Source organism: Gopherus evgoodei, chromosome 6 (genome assembly GCF_007399415.2).
Source record: "Gopherus evgoodei ecotype Sinaloan lineage chromosome 6, rGopEvg1_v1.p, whole genome shotgun sequence".
NCBI classification, from domain to species: Eukaryota; Metazoa; Chordata; order Testudines; family Testudinidae; genus Gopherus; species Gopherus evgoodei.
In genome coordinates this window covers 111,804,041-111,824,898 of record NC_044327.1, presented here as the reverse complement: position 1 = coordinate 111,824,898, position 20,858 = coordinate 111,804,041, and the positions used below count along the sequence as shown (strand labels likewise).

The window sequence follows — 20,858 nt, the reverse complement described above, 5'->3', positions numbered from 1 at the left end:
CCCCAACATTCCACCCTACCACAAGACTTCCACCGGCCAAGAACCTTGGCCCTCCTAACATTCTAGCCCACCACGGGACATCCCGCCCCTCGCCCATCTGGCCCCGCCCCCTGGTCAGCTCTCTCCTGGCCCCGCCTCCCCGGCCGGCAGGGGGAGGAGGCCTCATCTCTTTATGGCCTGTGCGCGCCTTCCGGCCCCTCCCTGTGCGCTGCCGGCGGCGAGACCGGCTGGCGTGCCCCTGGCGCGGAGCTGGGCCGGCTCCTCGGGCCCCACGCGCCGCGATGAAGTGTCACTACGAGGTGCTGGGGCTGGCGCGCGACGCCTCCGACGAGGAGCTGAAGCGGGCGTACCGGAGACTGGCGCTGCGCTGGCACCCAGGTACGCCGGGCTCGGGGCCCCGCGCCGCGCGTGGCCGCTCCTCCATGCTGGGCCGCCCCTTTCCCGGGCCGGCCCGCACCATCGGGGGTCACAGCCGCGCCAGCGCTCCCGGCTCAGAGAGGGCCCTGCGCGGCCCGCCCCCCAGGCCAGGCGGGCCCATGCGGAGGGCAGGTGGGCAGCGGGCGGAGCCGCGAGGGGCTCTAGGGACTCTGCGGGGCCGGAGTCAGAGCCCGTGTCCCACTGGCTGAGCCCGGGGCTCCCATCGCCGGGCCGGGCCGGTGAGGCTGCCACTGCCCCCTCCCCCTTGAGGCGTCGCTCAGGTGTGTGGGTTCGGGGCGGGGAGCCCGGCGGGGCGATACCGTCTCACGGGTATTTCTCCTGGCTCATCTACCAGCCTCTTTCCCTCCCTCTTTGAAGCGCAGCAGTTTGTGTGCGGGCAGGGGGGCCAGGGGCTTCTCGGGGCCCTTCATCTCGGCTTTAGAGGCCAGTCTCCCTCGCGTGGTACCTAGCGGGCGTACAAGCGACATGACAAGTCAGAGGCTAAGGCCGGAAGCGACGCCGCCAGATCCAGTCTGATCTCCTGTATATCACGGGCCACCACTGTGCACCTGCACAGCAACCCCAGCAACCAAAGTTAAACCGCAGCAATACAGCCCCCCCGAGACTAAAATATTATGTACCACAAGCAGCGAATTAGAGGGACTGAGGTGTGCCAGTGTCCAAGGCCTCTGCAATGGCAGGGAATTGATTAAGTGAGATACATCTAGATGATATTGGCAAGCGTCTCATGCTGTAGAGGAAGGGAAAACCTCCCCAAGGTCATTGCCAGTCTGACCTGTGGAGTAGTTCCTTCCAGACTGCACATAGGATGACTTTTCAAAATGTCTTTTGTATTTTTCCTGTTTGCTTTGTGTGCTCAGTGTCACTTTATATAGAGTCAGTTTCCCTTGTTTGCAACCTGTGACAGGCAAGAGTACACTTCCTTTTTAAACAGGAAACCTTTATTCTAAAAACAACAAAAGTTGGCAAGAAGACTCAGAGACAGGTGTAGTATCTGAAACTATTTTGTAATTCTTATTGGAATTGACATTGTTCCTTTAATTGTTTCTTTACATGCAGCAGTATCACTTTAAGTTATACTGAAAATAAATATTAATTCTCCAGACTTGCTCTTAATATGGCTGTTAATGTGGCAGAGTGACGATGGAAGGAGAAACATTAATGAAAGATGAAGCTGGATCAGCAGTCATATTTTAGTAAACTGTGGTGTACCCAATAATCCAATAAGGGCCTTGAGCTGTCCTTCTGAATTGACTTTTTTCTTCATTTGTCTGATTTCCTAAATAATTACTTTGTGACATGAGTCCCAGCTGTTGCTATGATCTTTATGGTTTAAATTGTAATGACTTCTATTGCAGACAAAAATCTAGAAAATGCTGATGAAGCAGCGGAACAGTTTAAATTAATCCAAGCGGCATATGATGTACTGAGTGATCCTCAAGAAAGAGCATGGTAAGTAATATTTGTCTGCCAGTGGAGCAGGAAAGACAATGTAACAAAGGGCTTGATTCTGCATTCCTGTCTTAGGTAGCACTCACATGGAAATCATTTGTGATTTCCTTATGAGGTTAACGGTCAGTTTACAGGTTTCTCCCATCAGTAACGATGTATACAACTGTTAGGTCCTGGGGTTACAGCTACAGAACACATTAGTCATATTCTTGTAACAAAGAACACTTGAAATCACCTTTTAAAAATTGTGTTCCTGGATCATTTTGTTGTGTGTTAAATAGTTTTTGCTTCTGGTTCTCTCTCAAGTATGTGTCCCAGGTTTATAGTTGCATGCACCTTTTTTTCCTCCTTGGATAACAGTGAGCTGCTTGCTTCATATGTTTAGCTACTTTCTCAGGAAGCACTATTCTCAGTTTTTCACGTACTGAAAGAACAAATGGCATACACCAGCGTAAAAGTGGGGAGGGGCTGGAGAATGTGTTTAGAGATCTGTAGAACCTGTAATTCACATTTTTGGAATCCTCAAGAAACATCTTATTCAAACATGTTAGATAACTTTCTCCCAAAAGAATTACAGTAAAAGTAACAGGTACTCCATGAACAACTAGAAGCTCCCACACTGCCTTGGGTTTTCATCTCAGTGATTCTTAAGTTATGTGTTCTTGATGTTGTTTTCTTCTAGGTATGATAATCACAGGGAAGCTCTGCTGAAGGGAGGGGTTGATGGAGAGTATCAAGATGATAGTTTGGATCTGCTGCGCTACTTCACTGTTAACTGTTACTCTGGATATGATGATGATGAAGAGGTAATGAACTGACTCTCTACTGAGTCAAGTTAAAACTTCTTTAAAAAAAAAAAAAAGCAATGGAAGTAAATTGGTGCATTGATAAACCATTCTTAAAATTACCGAACATAAATGGAAAAATGTTTATGGTACACTTTAAAAAGGGAGTGGGAGAGGAAAACATGCGTTGAATATTTAGTCAGTTTTAAATGTCCCCTTAATCAATACTGCTGTACAACTGTATAGCAACACTTTACATGTAATACTTCCCCTGTCACTTCGCTTTCACTGTGCAATCCTATTATGCTGAAATGTTTCACAAGTTGGAATGCTTTAGGATATAAAAAGCGGTATTATGCCAGTGCTCTGGGGTATGGACTTGTTGCCATTTAACTTTGGTTGAGTTTAAGGTGTTGATATTGATCTAAAAAGACCCAAATGGTTTGGAACATGCCTGCCTGAGAGATTGCCCATCTCCCTATGATACTGCCATAGCTGCAGTGAGCTGGGACACCCCTAACTTATAATAACAGAGCTGCTGGTAGGCAGTTGTTGTCTTTGGAATTCTCTACTGCCTTAGTCCAACACAACTGCCTGGGTCATAATGGGTTTTTTTGTATTTGTTGATTGTTTTTTAAAAATAAATAAATATAAATAAATAAAAATTGGAAGGACTCCTAGAGCCTGGCATTATTACCTAATTTTAGTATACAAAGTCTTTATTTTGACTTAAAAGTGTTACTGTAGAATTTAAATAGTGATCTTTCTCTGAAGTTGATCATTTCAGTTCTTTAGTTGTATAGGCATACAATTAATTTCTCAGTAACAATGGTATATATTTCAGGGGTTCTTTGCAGTCTATCGTCAAGTATTTGAAAATATTGCAAAGGAAGAGATGGAATATATATCTCAGGAAGATATTGAAGAATTCCCTACTTTTGGATACTCTCAGAGTGATTATGATAAGGTAAGATACATAACATTTGGAAGTCTAAATAACTATTTTTTACACTGTAATATCATTGGGAATTGGGGCTTAATCCATCTCTTTGAAATCACAGGAAAGGCTCCCATCGATGTTATTGAGAGTTGAATCTGGCCCAATGTGTACATAAAGCCTTCCCTGCCTGACCAAAAGCTCTTATTTAATGCCTTGTGTATACTAAACCTTTTGCCGCTTTACCTACACCAACATAGTTAAAATGTCAAATCCCCTAGTGTAGATGCAGTTATTCCAGTATAAAAGTGCTTATAGCTTATTCCAGTTCAGTGAAGTGAAATAGAATATACTGGTATAAAGCTCCTTATACTGGCATATTTATGTTGGTTAAAAAAAATCTCACCGATTACTGGCTTAGTTATAGCCATAACATTTAAAGTGTAGACCAGGCCTAAGAAATAAAAGGATAGATTTAATCATTGATGTCTGGTTGAAACTAGCCTTGCTGGTGTTCTGAAATGCTATGTATTACAGCAAGGAATACCTGAAGATGTGGTAACTATTTATTAAGAGACTGTATTTGTGTTTATATAATTTTTCTATTTTATTAAACCACAATTACAAAAGTAAAACTTGCTGACTTCATAACACAAAATACGCAAGATAGTAGATAACTAACAATTGTGACTGCTGCTGAAATCTCTCCAGCCATCTAAGGCTTTTCATGGTGGTGCCCCTGCTTTATACTTCCGTGATACCAGCTATACTCCCAGCTGTTCTGTCATGTCTGTCTTCCTCTCCTAGAGGCTGATCCTTTCATTCTGCTATGTCAGCTAACAACTGAAAAATCTCCCTTTTGTAAAATTCTTCCCAGAACCTACTAGCATGTTTATGCTGCCTTCAACCAGTAAGCTGGCAATCAGCTCCCTGTGTAAGCACTTAAAGAGTATCACTAAATCCATATTCTAGTCTGTTCCTTCCTGTGCTTACCTCTTCGTAATACTTCCTCCTAACATTTAAATTATATTATATTATTCTTTTAATCAGTTGTGAGTAATTAGTACATATCAGATGAAAACTAGAATGAAAACACATTTCACTGGAATATTTTGTCCCTGATTTGCAGTAACACTGTTTTCACTATGTGTATATTAATGTACCTTCTATCCTGTTGAGACATGTACTCTAAATTGCCCAAGATAATCAAAGTCCTAACACAGACTATTAGAGAAAATTGTTTATGAAAGTCTGTAAAAGTTGGAGCAAATAGCATGTTACAAACTAGACTGATAAGGGGCCTTCAAGGCTGCAAGTAAAGTGATGGATTGGCATAATGAGCTAAAAATTGTAGAAATGGGAGGAAATGTTTGTGGGTGACTCACCAAAATCTTTTCATGGAATGAGATTGATACACCATTTTTCACCTTCTTTATCTGGGGTCACTAAGTGGAAGCTGTGGGAGCCATGGATTAAAGCAAACAATTTTTAACCTTGACTGACAATGCCACCATTTGCTGAGACCTTGAGATCCACCATGACATTGTTGGGTCTTCATCATCCTGATCATGGAAGGTATTCTGACCAGACTGGGCCAGAAAGATGGAATGAGATGATATGCTGCTTTCAGCAGCCTTGGTTAAAGCTGGTGTGAACCTGGAGTGCGAACCTTGAGTTCCTGTTGTCACCCCCTTCCTCTGTCACTGTCCTCCTCCACGTTATTTTTCCTCTTTCCTATCTCTCTCTACCTTCTGTTTTCTGAGTGTTGGACTTAGCTGACCAATACTGCACCTTTCTCAACACTTCTGTGAACCTGTGGCTGGAGAGGCCACCTAATAGCAATGTCTTAAGCAGCCCAAAGCTGGTATGAGTTTGGTAGGTCTCAGAGTGGCTAATAAGACCATGTACTAGGTCTGTGTTTCTCCACCAGCAAGGTTGCAAGAGAAAATCAGCACCAGAGACAAGCTATATATTTTTTAATTTGCTATTCTTTCTCTCTCCATGTGCGTCTTTTGTCTTAAAGGAGGAAACAGCATTGGTCTTCCAAAAGCAGCAGCAACAATTCAAAACCATTTAAACTAACCTCTTCTTGCTACCTCCAGAAAGGACAGTGAATATCATCTAAGACTGTCAAGTGGGGCTTTTTCCTATAAATGACTCTATAGAGGCAACAGGAATATGGGATATTGCCATAATAAACGGCTTAGTAATTTTTATTTCAAATGCATAAACTGTGGGGTTTTTTGTATCTCCTTAATAAATGGCTAAAAAGACTTTTTTAATGGCAGTTGTTACAGTGGGAGTTGCCAGCAGTATCTTGACAGGAAAACCTAGATGTTGCTTAACTGGTTAATATTGTAACAGAGAAGAGTGGTTTCCACTACCATCTTATCTCGTTGGGCCAAAGACCTATCCCCTTACTGATGCCACAGACCAATGGCAGCTTTTATTAATTAACTTAGTGTGAACTTGGAACTTGGCTTCAGTAAAATTCTAAATCTTTTTCCACATAGTAAGAAATATCTTGAATTTCTACAAGGCATTGGGTTTACAACCACATGACATCTTGTTTTTAAAAACTTGCATATGGAACTAACAGCATACATTAGATGGATTAAAAGTTGGCTTATTGATAGATCTCAAGATGTAGTTGTTAGTGGGGAGACCTCAATGAGTGATGCAGTTTTCTAGCAGAGTCCCTCAAGGATCTTGGTCCAGTGCTATTCAATATTTTTATCAACAATTTAGATGTTAAATCTTTGCTGGTTACATTTGCAGATGACACAGATTGGTCAGGTAATAAGTAGTGATGAGGATTGATGACTGTTATGATGTCATCTGAATCACCCGGTTAAATGGTCACAATCAAACAAAATACCTTTTAATACAGCTAAATGCAAGATAACACACCAGGGAACAAGAGTGCAGTTTACGCCAACAGAGGGGAAACCATCTTGGGCAGCAGTCACTCAGAAATGCTGAGGCTAAAAGGGCTAGTGTGATCCTTATAAAAAGGGAATACTGTATTATGCAGAAATAAGGAAGTAATCTTGCTTTTCTACACAGTAGTGGTGGTAAGGTCGGTACTAGGATGCTATGTCCAGTGTTGGTGTCTGTGTTTCAAGAATGTGTAAATACCAGAGAGAGTTCAAAAGAGAACCACAAAAATGACCCAGCGTTTGGAGAAAAGGGTGGGGGAGCCTCATGATGTGAAGCTTAAGGAACTCAAGCTGTTTGGCTTATTGAAGAGAAGGTGAGAGGTGACTTGATCACTATATGTAGGTATTTACACACAGAAAAGATATGTGATTAGTGGTGGCTTTTCAATAGGCATAACAAGATCCAGTGGCTGGAAGTTCAAGTTAAGCAAATTCAATCTTGAACTTAGATGCAATTTTCTACCAGTGAGGGCAATTGAACAATGGAACAGTTTACCCTGAGAGGTGATGGATTCAGCACCACTTGGAGTCTTTAAAATGAGATTAGATATCCGTCTAAAAGACATGCTTTAATCCAGCTCCTGGAAAAAATTCTATGAGTTGAGTATACAGGAAGTCAAACGAGATGATTGTAAGGGTCCCTTCTGGCTTTGGAGTTTGTATATCTGAACATCTAAATAATCTTTGGTAGCTTTTTTCAGTATGATGTCTTACAACTTTTTCCAATTCTTTTTCAACAGGTAGTCCATCCTTTTTATGCTTACTGGCAGAGTTTCTGTACTCAAAAGAACTTTGCTTGGAAAGAGGAATATGACACACGGCAGGCATCAAACCGTTGGGAGAAACGAGCTATGGAGAAAGAGAACAAGAAAACTAGAGACAAAGCAAGAAAGGAGAGGAATGAACTGGTTCGTCAGCTAGTGGCTTTTATTCGTAAAAGAGATAAGAGGGTACAGGCACACAGAAAACTCATAGAAGAACAGAATGCAGAAAAAGCTAGGAAAGCAGAGGAGCTCCGGAGACAGCAAAAACTCAAACAAGCTAAGTATGTAAATATTGAAGGAAGCATTTTGGAACTGAGAAATAATCATAGGAGATTCATATTGGGTCATATTTTTACCACCTGCAGCTTGCATTGTTTTAAAGAGTAAACGTCGGCATTGTGAACTTTTGTCCTTAAGTCTGAGATCTGTAGTCTGAGTTGCTCATGGCAGAAACAATCCTCCTTGTACCCAACACCTTGTGGGTAGTAAAGAAATATGAAATAAGTTTTAATAATCAGTATTTTATTGTTGCCAAAGTCTTCAGTGCCAGATAATCCACAAAACAAAGGTGGTAGCAGGTTGGCAGAAGTATGCTGAGTATAAGTGGAGTGGGAGGGGGTGGGAGTTCCTTTATCACAGAGTATCGCAGTTGAGGGACATTTTCTATCCTGTGATAGACCCAGGCCAGTTGAGAACAGCAGAGTAGTAGAAGGGAGATATACTGGCCACTGGATAAGCAGTTTTCTGTTCCCTGAGTGACCAGAGCAGGGGCTGCTCCAGGGTAATGAGAACACCTGAGTCCAGTTAACCTGCAAAGAGTCAGGTGAGGCAGTTAAGCACCTGACTCTAATTAAGGCCCCTCTGATGCTATAAAAGGGCTCACTCCAGTCAGGCCAGAGGGAGCCAGAGGAGAGGAAGTGTGTGTGAGGAACTGGGAGCAAGAGGCATGCAAGAAGCTGAGAGTGAGTAGGCATACTGCTGGAGGACTGAGAAGTACAAGTGTTATCAGGCATCAGGAGGAAGGTCTGGTGGTGAGGATAAAGAAGGTGTTGGGAGGAAGCCATGGGGAAGTAGCCCAGGGAGTTGTAGCTGTCACGCAACTGTACCAGGAGGCACTCTAGATAGCTGCAGTCCACAGGGCCCTGGGCTGAAACTCGGAGTAGAGGGCGGGCCTGGGTTCTTCCCAGACCTCCCAACTCCTGATCAAACACAGGAAGAATTGACCTGGACTGTGGCTTCTACCAGAGGGGAAGGTCTCTGCGCTGTTTCCCGACCCACAGGGTGAATCTGTGAGGCAAGCAAATCTGCCAATAAGTGCAGGACCCACCAAGGTAGAGGAGGAACTTTGTGACAATCTCTAATAGCATTGGTGATTAAAGGCCTTTTTTTCATCTGTTTGATTAATATTTACAACCATTTCCTTAGTTTTGGACCTTGGCTGTGTAACTTGTACCTTTTCAGTAATCTAGTCTAGAATTCAGTGTGCTTTGCGTGGGTCTATACTTTAAGACCATTTAAAAGCTACATTTGCCCAACTGCTTGGTAGTGTTGTTTTATGTTATTTCTTAAACTTTGGGAACACTTTAGAACATGATAAATTTTTGCTGAGGAAACAATGCACAGGACTGATTAAAGGTTGATTAACTTGAGAGGAAAGGTGCTTCTCATTGGTAATAATCATATACCTCTGAAGGTGAGGAGTTTATTAGCCCATGATAATTCCTATCAACTCAGAATATCTGCACATTAACTAAAATTTTTGATTTTCATTTTAAATGAAAAGAACAAACTTGCATAAAATGACAAGCTGTTAAACTCAGACTGTTAAAAGGTAAACTTGGGGAGGGGGAACACGTCTTTTTGCCCTTCTTTCCCCACTTTCTCATCACGTTTGTCTTTCACTCCTCTCAGGTCCAAAAGAAATACTCTCCCTGGGCTAAGTGCAATATATTTTGTTTATATTTCAAGAGTGAATTAGGAGCAGGGCACTGGGGTTCTCTCACTGTAAACACAAAATATATTCCTGTCATAAAAGCCTTGTCCGTCTGGAAAGAGGCAGGGAAAGAAGCTTAAATATTTAACCATTCTTCTTTCCAGCAAATGCATAGGCCCACTTTCATTGTTTCTGGCTGTTTTTAGTAGAGTGGATTTTTTTTTTTCCACTGAAGGTAATGAAGCCCAAGTGATCGTTTTGCTGCAGGGAAAGAGCTTGAAAATTGAGTGCAGAAGGCAATTGGAGCGAAGATCTGAATAGCTGAAGTACAACTGTTGAGGAGTAATTGTACAGTAGTTATATAAATCAGACACTCACAACCTATCTGTTCTGTTTCCCAGTCCCTGCAAAGAAACTAGTTACTGGTGTGTTGGATTTGGTTGAGACAAGACAGCTCAGTCGTTTTCTTCTTTTTAAATACGTGAACATGACCAAATAAATAAAGCACTGTTACCACTGAATTCTCTGAAATATAAAAAGTTGTTGTATTCTGCTTAAAGGCTTGGTGAGCAATATAAAGAGCAGAGCTGGATAGCTATGTCTGATTTAGAGAGAGAATTGCAGCAGATGGAAGCACAGTATGAAAAGGAATTTGGAGATGGATCTGATGATGAAGAGGAAAGAGAGGAACTGGAGCCAAGAGAAGGAATAGATGGTAAGGGTCTGTTAATGTATTTTTGATTTTGATAGCTATAAAAGACCTTGCAGTTGCTCCATATTTGTATGTACGTAACAATATAGCTGCATTCAAATCCTCGAGGCTTAAGTCCAGATTCCCTGCTGACATACACCACTCACTTCAATTGAGCTAATTAAGAAAAAAGTTTAGTCTCATAATGTTTTGTTCTCCTTTCGAACACTTATCTTCATGTTAGTAATGGATGCTTGTTTGTGGTTGTGCGGGGAAGGAACAGGTTATTTAGGGAGAGAGGTCTTAGCACTCTGCACACTTCAGTAATCCTAAAGGGCTTGAATGGGCATTGTTGAAAGCATGCTGTCTCTTTAATTACTCATATCTCCTAAGAATCGCTCAGCCAATTTCCTTCCCCTTTGCTTTTCAGATAAACTGAGTGATGAAGCTGAAGGTGTTGAATTTTATGATGACTTGTACTGCCCTGCTTGTGACAAATCCTTAAAGACCGAGAAAGCGTAAGTTTTTTGTTTCTTTCAGACTCACCTAGGTTATCTGGACATCCAATACCCATTAAAGTTAATCCACTGTAATGGTATTTGGGCATCTACATGCCCTAGGTGGCTTTGAAAGGCTCAACCCTTTTCATTCAAGTAGGTTTTTTGGTGTTAGAATTTCCTATTGTGAACACTGAAAGGAATTAACCATTGTCATTGATCAGAGACCTTTATATGTAGATGAAATAAAATTTGCTTAGAGTAACAATTGCTCATGATTCATAGTATAGAAATTATCTACTGCTCCTCATAGAATGAAGAACCATGAAAAGTCAAAGAAGCATCGAGAGATGGTAGCGCTGTTACGGCAACAGCTGGAGGAGGAGGAGAAGGAATTTTCTGTATCTACAGATGACAAAAATGAAGTGAATACCAGAGAAGATGAAGAAATGGAAGAAACACCCAAACAGAAGTATCTTAAAAATAGATTGTTTACACTTACTGTAGCATTTGTTATAGTTAGGCTACATAATAGTGGTCTTTTGAAAAAGAGCCCTGGGATAGACGTGTGATCACATCAGGACTCATTTAATTGTACTGCACAAGTTGTTAAAATATCTCTTTGCATCAGTGTCCCAACACAAAAAAGTAGATTTTTTAATGATATCAGTGGAATGGACTATTGTAGGATAATGGTCTCCTACTACTTATTTGCTGGCTTTATAGAAAGTACATGCCAAAGCAAAGATTTTAATATTTTAAAACGGGAGACCTTGTTACAGGCCGAATATTTGTTGTATAGGTACAGCATTGTCAGGCACTGAGACTAGCCTAGAAAACCTTGTTTGCTTCAGTTAATTGGAAGCTAGTTTATGCAAGATGCAGCATATTTTTTAAAGCTGTATTATGCTTATGATTGAGCTGGTTCCTGAATATCTAGTCATTAAGGATCAGGGTTTTCAGATTCAGTTTGAGCAAGCAATCTACAGAGACAACACTAAATACCATAAACCGTGCACAAAACAGCTAACTGTTTTCACTTCAGGAGTCTGACAGTGTTGTTTTTCTCTAGCCATGACTTCCTGTTGCATTTGTGATACAAGTGAGATCAGAACTATTATCACTTAAAATGTAGCATAGAATTATTATTTAACCTTTCTAAAATACAATATTGGCAATTTAAGAGTGAAGAGTTGAATACATTTTTACCTTTACAGACTCTCCAAGAAGAAGAAAAAGAAACATAAAACGATGACGGTATGGAGTTTACACAATCTCTTTCTGTGGCTCTATTGAAAATCTAAGGAAGCTATGTAAGACTTGGTTAGCTCTTTCTGTGGTCTTCTGACCTAGCTTTCCAGTAGCGTCAGAAATTGAAGGAATTAAGAATTCTAGAGACTGGAAAAAGCTGCTAAATTTATAATATGTAATCGAGTGGTGTATTTCTCAGTAAGTCCATTGTTTTCAAAGACACTCTGACTCCATTATCTGTTTTAACACAGGTACTTGTGTAACCCCCATTATTGTAGTATCAGAGCACTTCACAATCTTTGGTGCATTTACCCTCACAACACCCCTGTGAGCTAGGGCAGTGCTATTAGCCCCATTTGACAGCCTCTCTGTGCTGCGGTTTTCCAAGTGGCTTGCCCAGGGTTACACAGTAAATCTGTGGAAGTGCAGGGAACTGAATTCAAATCTTGTAAATCCTAGTCTAATGCCCTAACTACCGGACCATCTTTTCTCTCAGCTAGAACAGGTTGCTGGCTTCCATTCAGGAAACTGTTCTGTGCGTGTTGCTCAGAAAACCATCACTCAGCTCTGACAATATGGCCAACTGTTGTCCAATAGATAATCTTCTATTTTTGTTTAAGATTGAGAGAGGCAGTTTTGAATGCTAGAGGTATAGTCAGAGGTGGTTTGCAGCTAATCCACTGGCCCCAGAAGAAGCACAATACTGTGCACTAACCTTGCCAACAGCACTCAGTAATCCACAAAATTCAATAATCTGTACTGAGCCTTTCCACATCCATGCAAATTAGTGATGTTCTCTTGTAGCTTTAGTTTACTTGCAGTCTTGGTAAGCTATTTTTGTCTGAGTTTACTAAAGTTACTAGTGTACTGATTCTCCTTCTCTTGTCTCCCAGCACCCCACTTCCACCCAACACAATTCTAATTGTTACCCTTTCAGTGTTGCTTAGGTTGAGAAAATCCATTATCTAGTTGCCTCAGTTCTCCTTGACCCTTGTCAATCTGGGTAACAGTTGTATTGTTTTGGCGGAAATTTTCCAGAGGCGAACACCTGGAATGGAAAATTTCAGCCCAAATGCTTAAGTGTTTGGCAGTTATAAGCAATTGAAAACAAGGTCTTTTAATGGGAATTGTTGGGCAACTTTAATAGTGGACCTCATAGAATCAAATACAAAATTACAAAAAAAATTGTTTGCTGTTTCGATGTATAGATCATTCCATCCTCCCTTCTTTATGCCTTAATGGCTGTGTGCTATGGGTTCTTGCAAAATCTGAGCTGTGAGTCTTAGATCTTCGATAAAGACTCTTATGGCTCTCTTCTCTTCAGCACAGGCTGATTCTTTCTCAAAATGCTACAGCCAAAACTTCAGTTCTCTTCACCTCACTGTGTCTCTCACAAAACATCAGTGTAAAAATAGGCAAGCTAGATTTTCATTGAGGCAAATTGTTTAATTGTTAAATCTGCAATTATTGTATACACAGTTGCCAACTAATTATCCTGGAGTAATAAATACTTTTTTTTTCCCCCTTTTGGATAGACGTATGAAGACTCTTTCAACAACAAAACTACAGATGATGCTACAGTTGAACAAAAAGAAGCAGACCAGGAGGACAGCATAACAGAAGAACTGGAAAATGTTAGCCAAAGAAATACTGCTTCTGAAAAGACAAGTGCTGCAAAAACTGTAGATGAAGTTAATGAACCAAAAAGTGAAGCAAAAAGGTAACAACATCACTTTGTGATGACTCGTAACATATGGCTTACTTTGTTGCATTCTTTAGTTTAATAGTCCATGTTTTAAAGGCCTGAATTTTTTCTCACCAGTGTAAACTGAAAGCTACTCCACTGAAATTGAGTTATGTCAGAGTAAAACTGGTATAAGTTAGAATTGGTTCCTAAATTGGCAGTGGCTTTAGATTGCAAATAAATACCCCCCATTTAATAAACAACCAGTATCCAAACAAACCATCCTGTTAGCAAATATGCTAATCTTGTAAATAAGTTAACAACTGAATTTTATGATGTCTTACAGGGGAAACTAGCAGGGGCACAAATGGGACTTAGGCACTTAACTCATGTTTGTGCCTTTAAAAACCTCATTCTGTTAACTGTGTAGCAACTTGATGAGTGGTTCTGGGCATTAATTATAAAGAGATTCTTCGTAGTTATCCAAAAAGTCACCACAATAGGGCAGTAGTTCTCAGCCTTTCCAGACTACTCTACCCCTTTCAGTAATCTGATTTATCTTACATACCCCAAGTTTCACCTTACTTAAAAACTACTTGCTTACAAAATCAGCTATAAAAATACAAGAGCGTCACAGCACACAGTTTACTGAAAAATTGCTTACTTTCTCATTTTTACCATGTGATTATAAAATAAATAGATTGAAATATAAATATTGTACTTACATTTCAGTGTATAGTATATAGAGGATAAATAAGTCATTGTCTGTATGTAATTTTAGTTTGTACTGACTTTGCTAGTGCTTTTTATGTAGCCTGTGGTAAAACTAGGCAAATATCTAGGTGACTTGATGTATCCCTGAAAGACCTCTGCATACCCCCATGGTTGAGAACCACTGCAATTGGGTATAGGCAGCAGTCTTGTTTATACTAACATACTCATTTTTGTAAAATTAGAACTTTGTTTACAGGCTTAGTTTTTGGCTGGAGCAAGTGGAACAAAGATTTTAAATGTTTAAAAAACAAGCCGAGTGGAAAAAATGTACAAATCATACATTATGCATTTCAACTTAAGTGAAATATTCCATCAGTAGTAACTGTTTAATATAAGAATGGCCATACTGGGTTAGACCGGCCAGTGCCAGTTACTTCAGAGGGAATCAACGGAATAGGGCAATTACTGTTATCCATCCCCAGTTGTCCAGTACCAGCTTCGGACAGTCAGAGGCTTAGGGATACCCAGAGTTCATCCTTGACCATCTTGGCTAATAACCATTGATGGACCTATTCTCCAGGAATTTATCTAGTTCTTTTTTTTTAATCCAGTTATACTTTTGGCCTTCACAACATCTGCTGGCAACAAGATTCACTGGTTGACTGATGCATGTGAAGAAGTACTTCCTTTTGTTTGTTTTAAGCCTTCTGCCTATTAATATCATTGGGTGACCCGAAGTTCTTATGTGAAGGAGTAAATAAGACCTCCTTATTCACTTTCTCCATACTATTCATGATTTTGTAGACTGTCATATCCCCCCTTACTCATCCCTTTTTCCAAGCTGAACAGTCCCAGTCTTCTTAATCTGTCCTCATATGGAAGCTGTTCATATCCCTAATAATTTTTGTTGCCCTTTTCTTTACTTTTTCCAGTTCTAATGCATCTTTTTTGAGATGGGGCGACCACAACTGCACACAGTATTGAACATGTGAAAATATTGGCTTTATATATTTCTATATCGATCTGTTTCTTAACAATTCCTAACATTCACTAGCTTTTTTGACTGTCGCTGCACATTGAGCAGATGTCTTCAGAGAACTTTCCATGCTGATTTCAAGATTTCTTTTGAGTGGTAACAGCTAATTTAGACCCCATCATTTTGTATGTATAGTTGGGATTGTTTTCCAATGTGCATTCCTTTGCATTTATCGATGCTTAATTTAATCTGCTGTTTTATCACTGAGTTTAGTGAGGACCCTTTGTAAAACTTTGCATTCAGATTTGAACGTAACTATCTTGAGTAATTTTGTATCATCTGCAAACTTTGCCATCTCACTATTCGCCCCTTTTCCAGATCATTTATTAATATGTTGAACAGCACTGGTCAGTACAGAGCTTTGGGGATCTGCTATTTACCTCCTTCCACTGTGAAAAGTGACACTATGTTCAAGATACTGCACAGTTAAGCACCACTTTTGCCAGTTCTCATGTCTGAGTATTGTGATGTGCAAACGCTTATGGAAAACTTTATGCAAACAGTTTAGCAGCAGGAAGACATTCCTGTAAAGTTATGTTGAAAGTTATGCATAAGGCTGTGTGTCTGTCATGGATTCTGTGACTTTTGCAGCGGCCACTGTGGCTGGCTCCAGGGCTGCCTGAGCAGATCAAGCAACTCCTGGGCCAGCTGTGGCTGGGGCAGTTTGGGTGTAGGAGGGGTCTCAGGGCTGGGGTAGAGGATTGGGGTGTGGGGTGGTGTTTACCTTGGGGGCCTCCCTGGAAGCAACCAGCATGTCTCTGCAGCTCCTAGGCAGAGGGGCCAGGGGGCTCTGTTAGATGACCCTGCCCATAGGTGCCGCCCCCACAGCTCCCATTGGCTGGGAACTGCAGCCATTGGGAGCTGCAGAGCCAGCGCTCGTGGCAGGGGCAGCATGCAGAGTCCCCTGGCCTTCACTTCCCCCTCATAGCTGTAAGGACATAGGGAGCCTGCCAGCCTTGCCAACCCTCTCCAGCACCAGCAGGGGTCCTGGGCTATGCGCCACTACCTGCTCTCCCCCCCCATCAATGCCAATGGGGGTCCTTGGCCACTGCCACCTCCTTCCCCCCCCCCCTTCGCCTCGACTACTCGCCCCATAGCACCTGCAGCCCCCCAGCCCAAGTTTTAGTCAGGGATATATAGTGTAAGTCCTCAGCAGGTCACAGACTGTGAATTTTTGTTTACTGCCTGTGATCTGTCCATGACTTTTTACTAAAAATACCCATGACTAAAATATAGCCTTAGTTATTCACTAAGCATTGTGGAATCCTTACCTCCTTTACTCTCCAGCTTCAAGGAAGTGAAGAGAATGAGACAACTGCTTCTTCATCTTCCTTACATTTTCAGTACACAGCAAAGTTATGTATAGTCACTTGTATAGTGCGCCCTTTCCCAGCAAACCTGTAAGGCCCTGTGCATGCACTTTTTTTATGAAAGCTCACATTTGGCCCAAACCAAAACACACACAAAGGCATGTCTCCTCTGAGCAGGCTACTTCCAGCTCTAATGCCCAGCTCTAGCTGATTACAAATCTGTTAACATTAAAAGAAATCTAAAGTTCATTTTGTTTCCCTCACTTGTTCTCAAATAGTTGAACCAATTTTGCTCAGACCTTGTGCCTATGAATACAATAAAATTCACTTTTGGACAAATTCCAAGCCTGGAATATATATTTCAGTCCTGCAGGCAAGTTTCAGAACATTACAGTGCTCTGAAATGGGTTAGAATGGAGAACAGTGTGCACTTTTAACTATAGCAGTCACTTCCATTAGATGCATCCGACGAAGTGGGTATTCACCCATGAAAGCTCATGCTCCAATATGTCTGTTAGTCTATAAGGTGCCACAGGACTGTTTGCTGCTTTTACAGATCAAGACTAACACAGCTGCCCCTCTGATATGTGACTTCCGTTAGAGTAACAACACAGGATGAAAGGGAATCGTCCGAGTAGTGAATCACACACACAAGGTTATTTATTAAGCAGAAATTAATGGTGACCAAAAAACTGAATTTAGGAAAGTGGGTTAAACGCTAGTTTGTGCAAAACATTAAAAAGTTTAAATATCAGCCCATTTAGGTCCAAGTCCAGTACCCACTGAAGTCAGTGGACCATGAGATGTAAAAGCTTTAGTAATTTAAAACTATCAGTTCTGCTGAATGTGTTCATAGGAAAAACTTGGTTCAGCGTGATGACAAGTAATCTGAAATCTTAAACATTCTTGTATTTTCAGCATCCCTAAGACTAAAGGAAAGAGAACCAAGGATACAAAAAAATCTGTTAAGGTAACTTCAGAGCTTCAAGATAAGGTAAACTACAGATTCTCAATGGCTGGTAAACAGTTTAATGTCCTAAAAACAAACAACTTTTGGTCTGGTAGTTTTCCAGCTCCTGACACTCTTTTCCTGTTCTCAAAAGCTGCTTTTGCCTGTGTTTTTCATGTATTTGTCCATAAGACTCTTCCTGTTTATGCATGTTTACCAAAATCTAAGAAAATGGAAATTATTTTCTTAGGAGGAAAACCGTTTATCTTCAAAGCTAAATATTTCATCTTAATCTAGGATCGTCTTCTACAGACATCGATCTTGAACTTCTAGATCCATCTAAACTTAAATCTGTCTTTGGGCCTCTCTATGTGGAAAAAATGAGCTGTTATCACAATATGTTTGTATGGTGCCTAGAGCAGTGGGGACTTCCAGTCTAGTTAGCTGTGTTAGGTACAAATACAATTTAGTTTAAAAATAATGGCCTGGCTATCTCCTTAAACAACATAGGCCATTACTATGAAACTGTTTCAGTAGCACCTAGAGGCCTCAGCCAGGTTAGAGCCCCATTGTGTTATGCAACGTACAAATATAGTGACAACTCCGTTCTATATATTAATTTATTATTGTACACACGCTGGTGGACGTAGATTTGGATTTTTAAAAAATTTGTAAGTAGATCTGGAAGGATTAGATTTAACTTGGTAACTGCTGCTAATCATCATCTACCCAAAACATTTTCTGTCCTTAATAATAGAAATTTACAGACAAGGAGAGTTAGATATACATGTTCATGGTTTAAAAAAAAAAAGTGCCATCAGTCCTATTCCTTCACATGTTAATTTTCTGAAATGCCTACAGTCACTCGACTTTAAACAAACATATTAATCTTTTCTGCTAGTATGAAAATATTTAACAAGAAAAAACTGGGAAATATAAGAAGTTTGAAATTTGCTTTAAAAGATGAGAGCCCAAGAAAAAACTAATATGCATAGTTGTTGTGCTTTCGGGGACACAGTTTCAAATCTTGGTGTTTCTTGCAGATCCGTAGTTCATTTAGGAGCCTATTTGGCACTTAATAAGTACTGAATGGAGCTTATTTGCCATAGGACATTTTTCAAATGTTCAAAAAGAGTTGATGTTCACATTTTCCTGAATGAATCATTCGTGCTTATTATCCATTTCGGAGGCTAGCTGTTTGTTAAAAATAAATGGTAACTGTTTAATATGCACTCATCCTTGGCCAGTAAAACAATAAAATAGTTTTATATTGTTTCCATAGTATCTACTAACATGAAGCATTGTATTTTTTTCTCCTACCAGAATGAAGATATTCCTATCCACTGTATAACCTGCAATTGTGAATTTCAGTCTCGGAATAAACTGTTTGAACACTTAAAGGCTACAGGCCATGCAAAAGCAATGCAGGCACCAGCTGCAAATGGTGCTGGGAATAGCAGAAGCAAAAAAGAGAAACGTAAAAACAGATAGGACATCTCGATTGTTTTAAACTTTTTTGGTTTTGGATGCATTTCTGAAGAAAACACTCAAAACCAACGGACAGGAATCCTACAATCAAAATTAAATTGGGAAGCAGTTCTTGGGTCTGCGGCAGTTTGCGTGGCAAAACGTTTTTATCTTGTGCAAAAATTTGTTTAATTTTTTACCAACAACGGAATTTCATCTTGCCATTTCAGGGGCTTTAAAATCTTGAAAAAAATAACACACATTCTTAAAGCTGGTTGTCATCCATACCCAGTGGGACTTGTATGAAAAGTGTACAGGGGGAGAAAATAATAAATTATTTTAACATGTTCTTTTTATTTTACAGAGGTCATCTAATATGAATTGGGATGGATAGGTGTCTGTCTCTGACCATCTGTCCATGGTAGACCACATAACAAAAACTTTAGACTTGAAGTTTCTCTAGGGTTCCCTATGGGACCCTAGTTCCTATCTAGGGTATGATGCAAATTAAGGCCCCACAAGTATAAAACTAGTTGTAAGATAAGGGTTAATCTATCCCTAATCTTTGCATAAGCAGCCAACCTGTAAAGAATAAAATACACAAGGGCAGTGTGTGATACCTTTTATTGGACCAAGAAATTAACTCACATTTGTAAACTGAATTGACAATTAGTTGTAATTTATACTTTACAGCTGAATTGTTTAATCATGTCTTTACCCTGAACAGGGAAAAAAGATGATCTAACATCCATGAGCTTTCTACTGATGACAGGAGGGGAGCACAGCACCTTGTGTCAGCAGCCTGGGATGGTACTGAGTGAAGAGGGAGAGCTGCTACCAGTCAAAGGAGAAAAGATCACTTTTGAGGGTGGGCAGGTGACTGGATTAGAACCCACGGCTGAATGAGTAAACCCTTCTTATTTATTTATTTTTTTAAATATCTTCCTCTATAACTATTAAACAAAATCCATCCTCCACATACAACTTTCCTTCACTGAGCCCCTGCTTGAAGAGCTTTCAGCAGCCCCTTTGCTCTGGAGGAATTTCACTCCTGCCCCTATTATGAGTGTAATAATAGCCTAGTTTTCCACTCAAGTGTTTTTCAGGAGTGAAGTATTGTTTGTTGTGTGCTGCTGTCTCCAGTCTTGGTTAGGAAGTGCACTAGCTACTAAGCAAATGTCACTGGAGCAAGATTACACAGAGCACTCCCTCTATTGCTGTAGAAACAGCATCCAGAATTTCAGTTAAGAGCAAGACAACCAGGCATAAAGAAAGGAAGAACTATCCCAGATATGATACAATTGTAATGGCAGTAGTATTCAGATGCCCTTTCATGTAGTGCCAGCCTGAGTACACCAGCCAGTCTCACTTGCTGGTCTGACATGCAGGAAGCCTAGGTAGAAGGCACTACCTAATTTTAAAAAATCATGTTTGATTTGTGTTAACAATAGGTATTGTTTTCTTAACACACCATTACAATAAGACTGATTTCTTGTAGGTATAGCAAGCTGAGTCAAGATAACTTTTCACATTTAAATTTTTAAGTTACCTATTTAGGAAAATTAGATCAATCTTATCTTCATACTATAAATTCCTTGCCGGCTGTAGTTATAACAAGATTTTAGAGCTTGGAGGGTGAGGAGAAACATTGTTCAGAGTCAACTTGCAACGGTTCTTTCCAAATGTCTCATTAGTGCAGCATGAAATACTTCCGCTGCAAAGGCTGCATCTTGTTTAGTAATGCACATGGGAGGTTTAACTCTAAATGTCTGAGGAGAGAAAAGAAGGAAGTTTTTAAGTTGGAGGCAGAGACCAATTGATGTGCAATGACACTAATACCAATCCCAGCATTTTTAAAGGTTAATAATCCTGGAAAAAATAATGGGTACCAGCCTAGTAACAATGGTAATACCAGCCTAGGCTGAGCGCTGAGAGTTAAACCCACCTTTAGAGAGCGCAGGAGGGGAAGTGCTGCAATCTGTCCACACTGACAGCTGCTTGCACACTGGCA

General features: G+C 40.5%; 2 protein-coding genes across 7 annotated transcripts in view; one reads left to right on the top strand and one right to left on the bottom strand.

The window, feature by feature from the left end:
• The first annotated feature begins 209 nt into the window (after positions 1-209).
• Positions 210-19,195, top strand: LOC115653324 (dnaJ homolog subfamily C member 21-like). Of its 2 annotated transcripts, XM_030566457.1 has the most exons (13): positions 212-378; positions 1,797-1,890; positions 2,573-2,696; positions 3,520-3,642; positions 7,292-7,596; positions 9,809-9,963; positions 10,370-10,457; positions 10,750-10,908; positions 11,654-11,693; positions 13,223-13,407; positions 15,440-15,546; positions 17,350-17,425; positions 18,704-18,791. In XM_030566457.1, exons 1-12 carry the CDS (start codon positions 282-284, stop codon positions 17,403-17,405), a joined length of 1,533 nt encoding a protein of 510 aa, XP_030422317.1. In that variant the 5' UTR covers positions 212-281; the 3' UTR covers positions 17,406-17,425; positions 18,704-18,791. The 2 variants fall into 2 exon arrangements, with proteins under 2 accessions (XP_030422318.1, XP_030422317.1); XM_030566458.1 differs by lacking the exon at positions 15,440-15,546 and having other exon boundaries at positions 210-378; positions 18,704-19,195.
• Positions 19,051-20,858, bottom strand: part of LOC115653323 (alanine--glyoxylate aminotransferase 2, mitochondrial-like) — a 32,823-nt gene continuing 31,015 nt past the window's right edge. For all 5 annotated transcript variants that reach the window (XM_030566456.1, XM_030566453.1, XM_030566455.1 and 2 more), the window contains one exon: positions 19,051-20,616. In XM_030566456.1, the coding sequence (XP_030422316.1) occupies positions 20,506-20,616 (111 nt within the window). In that variant the 3' untranslated portion in view covers positions 19,051-20,505. The remainder of the gene's footprint in view (positions 20,617-20,858) is intronic.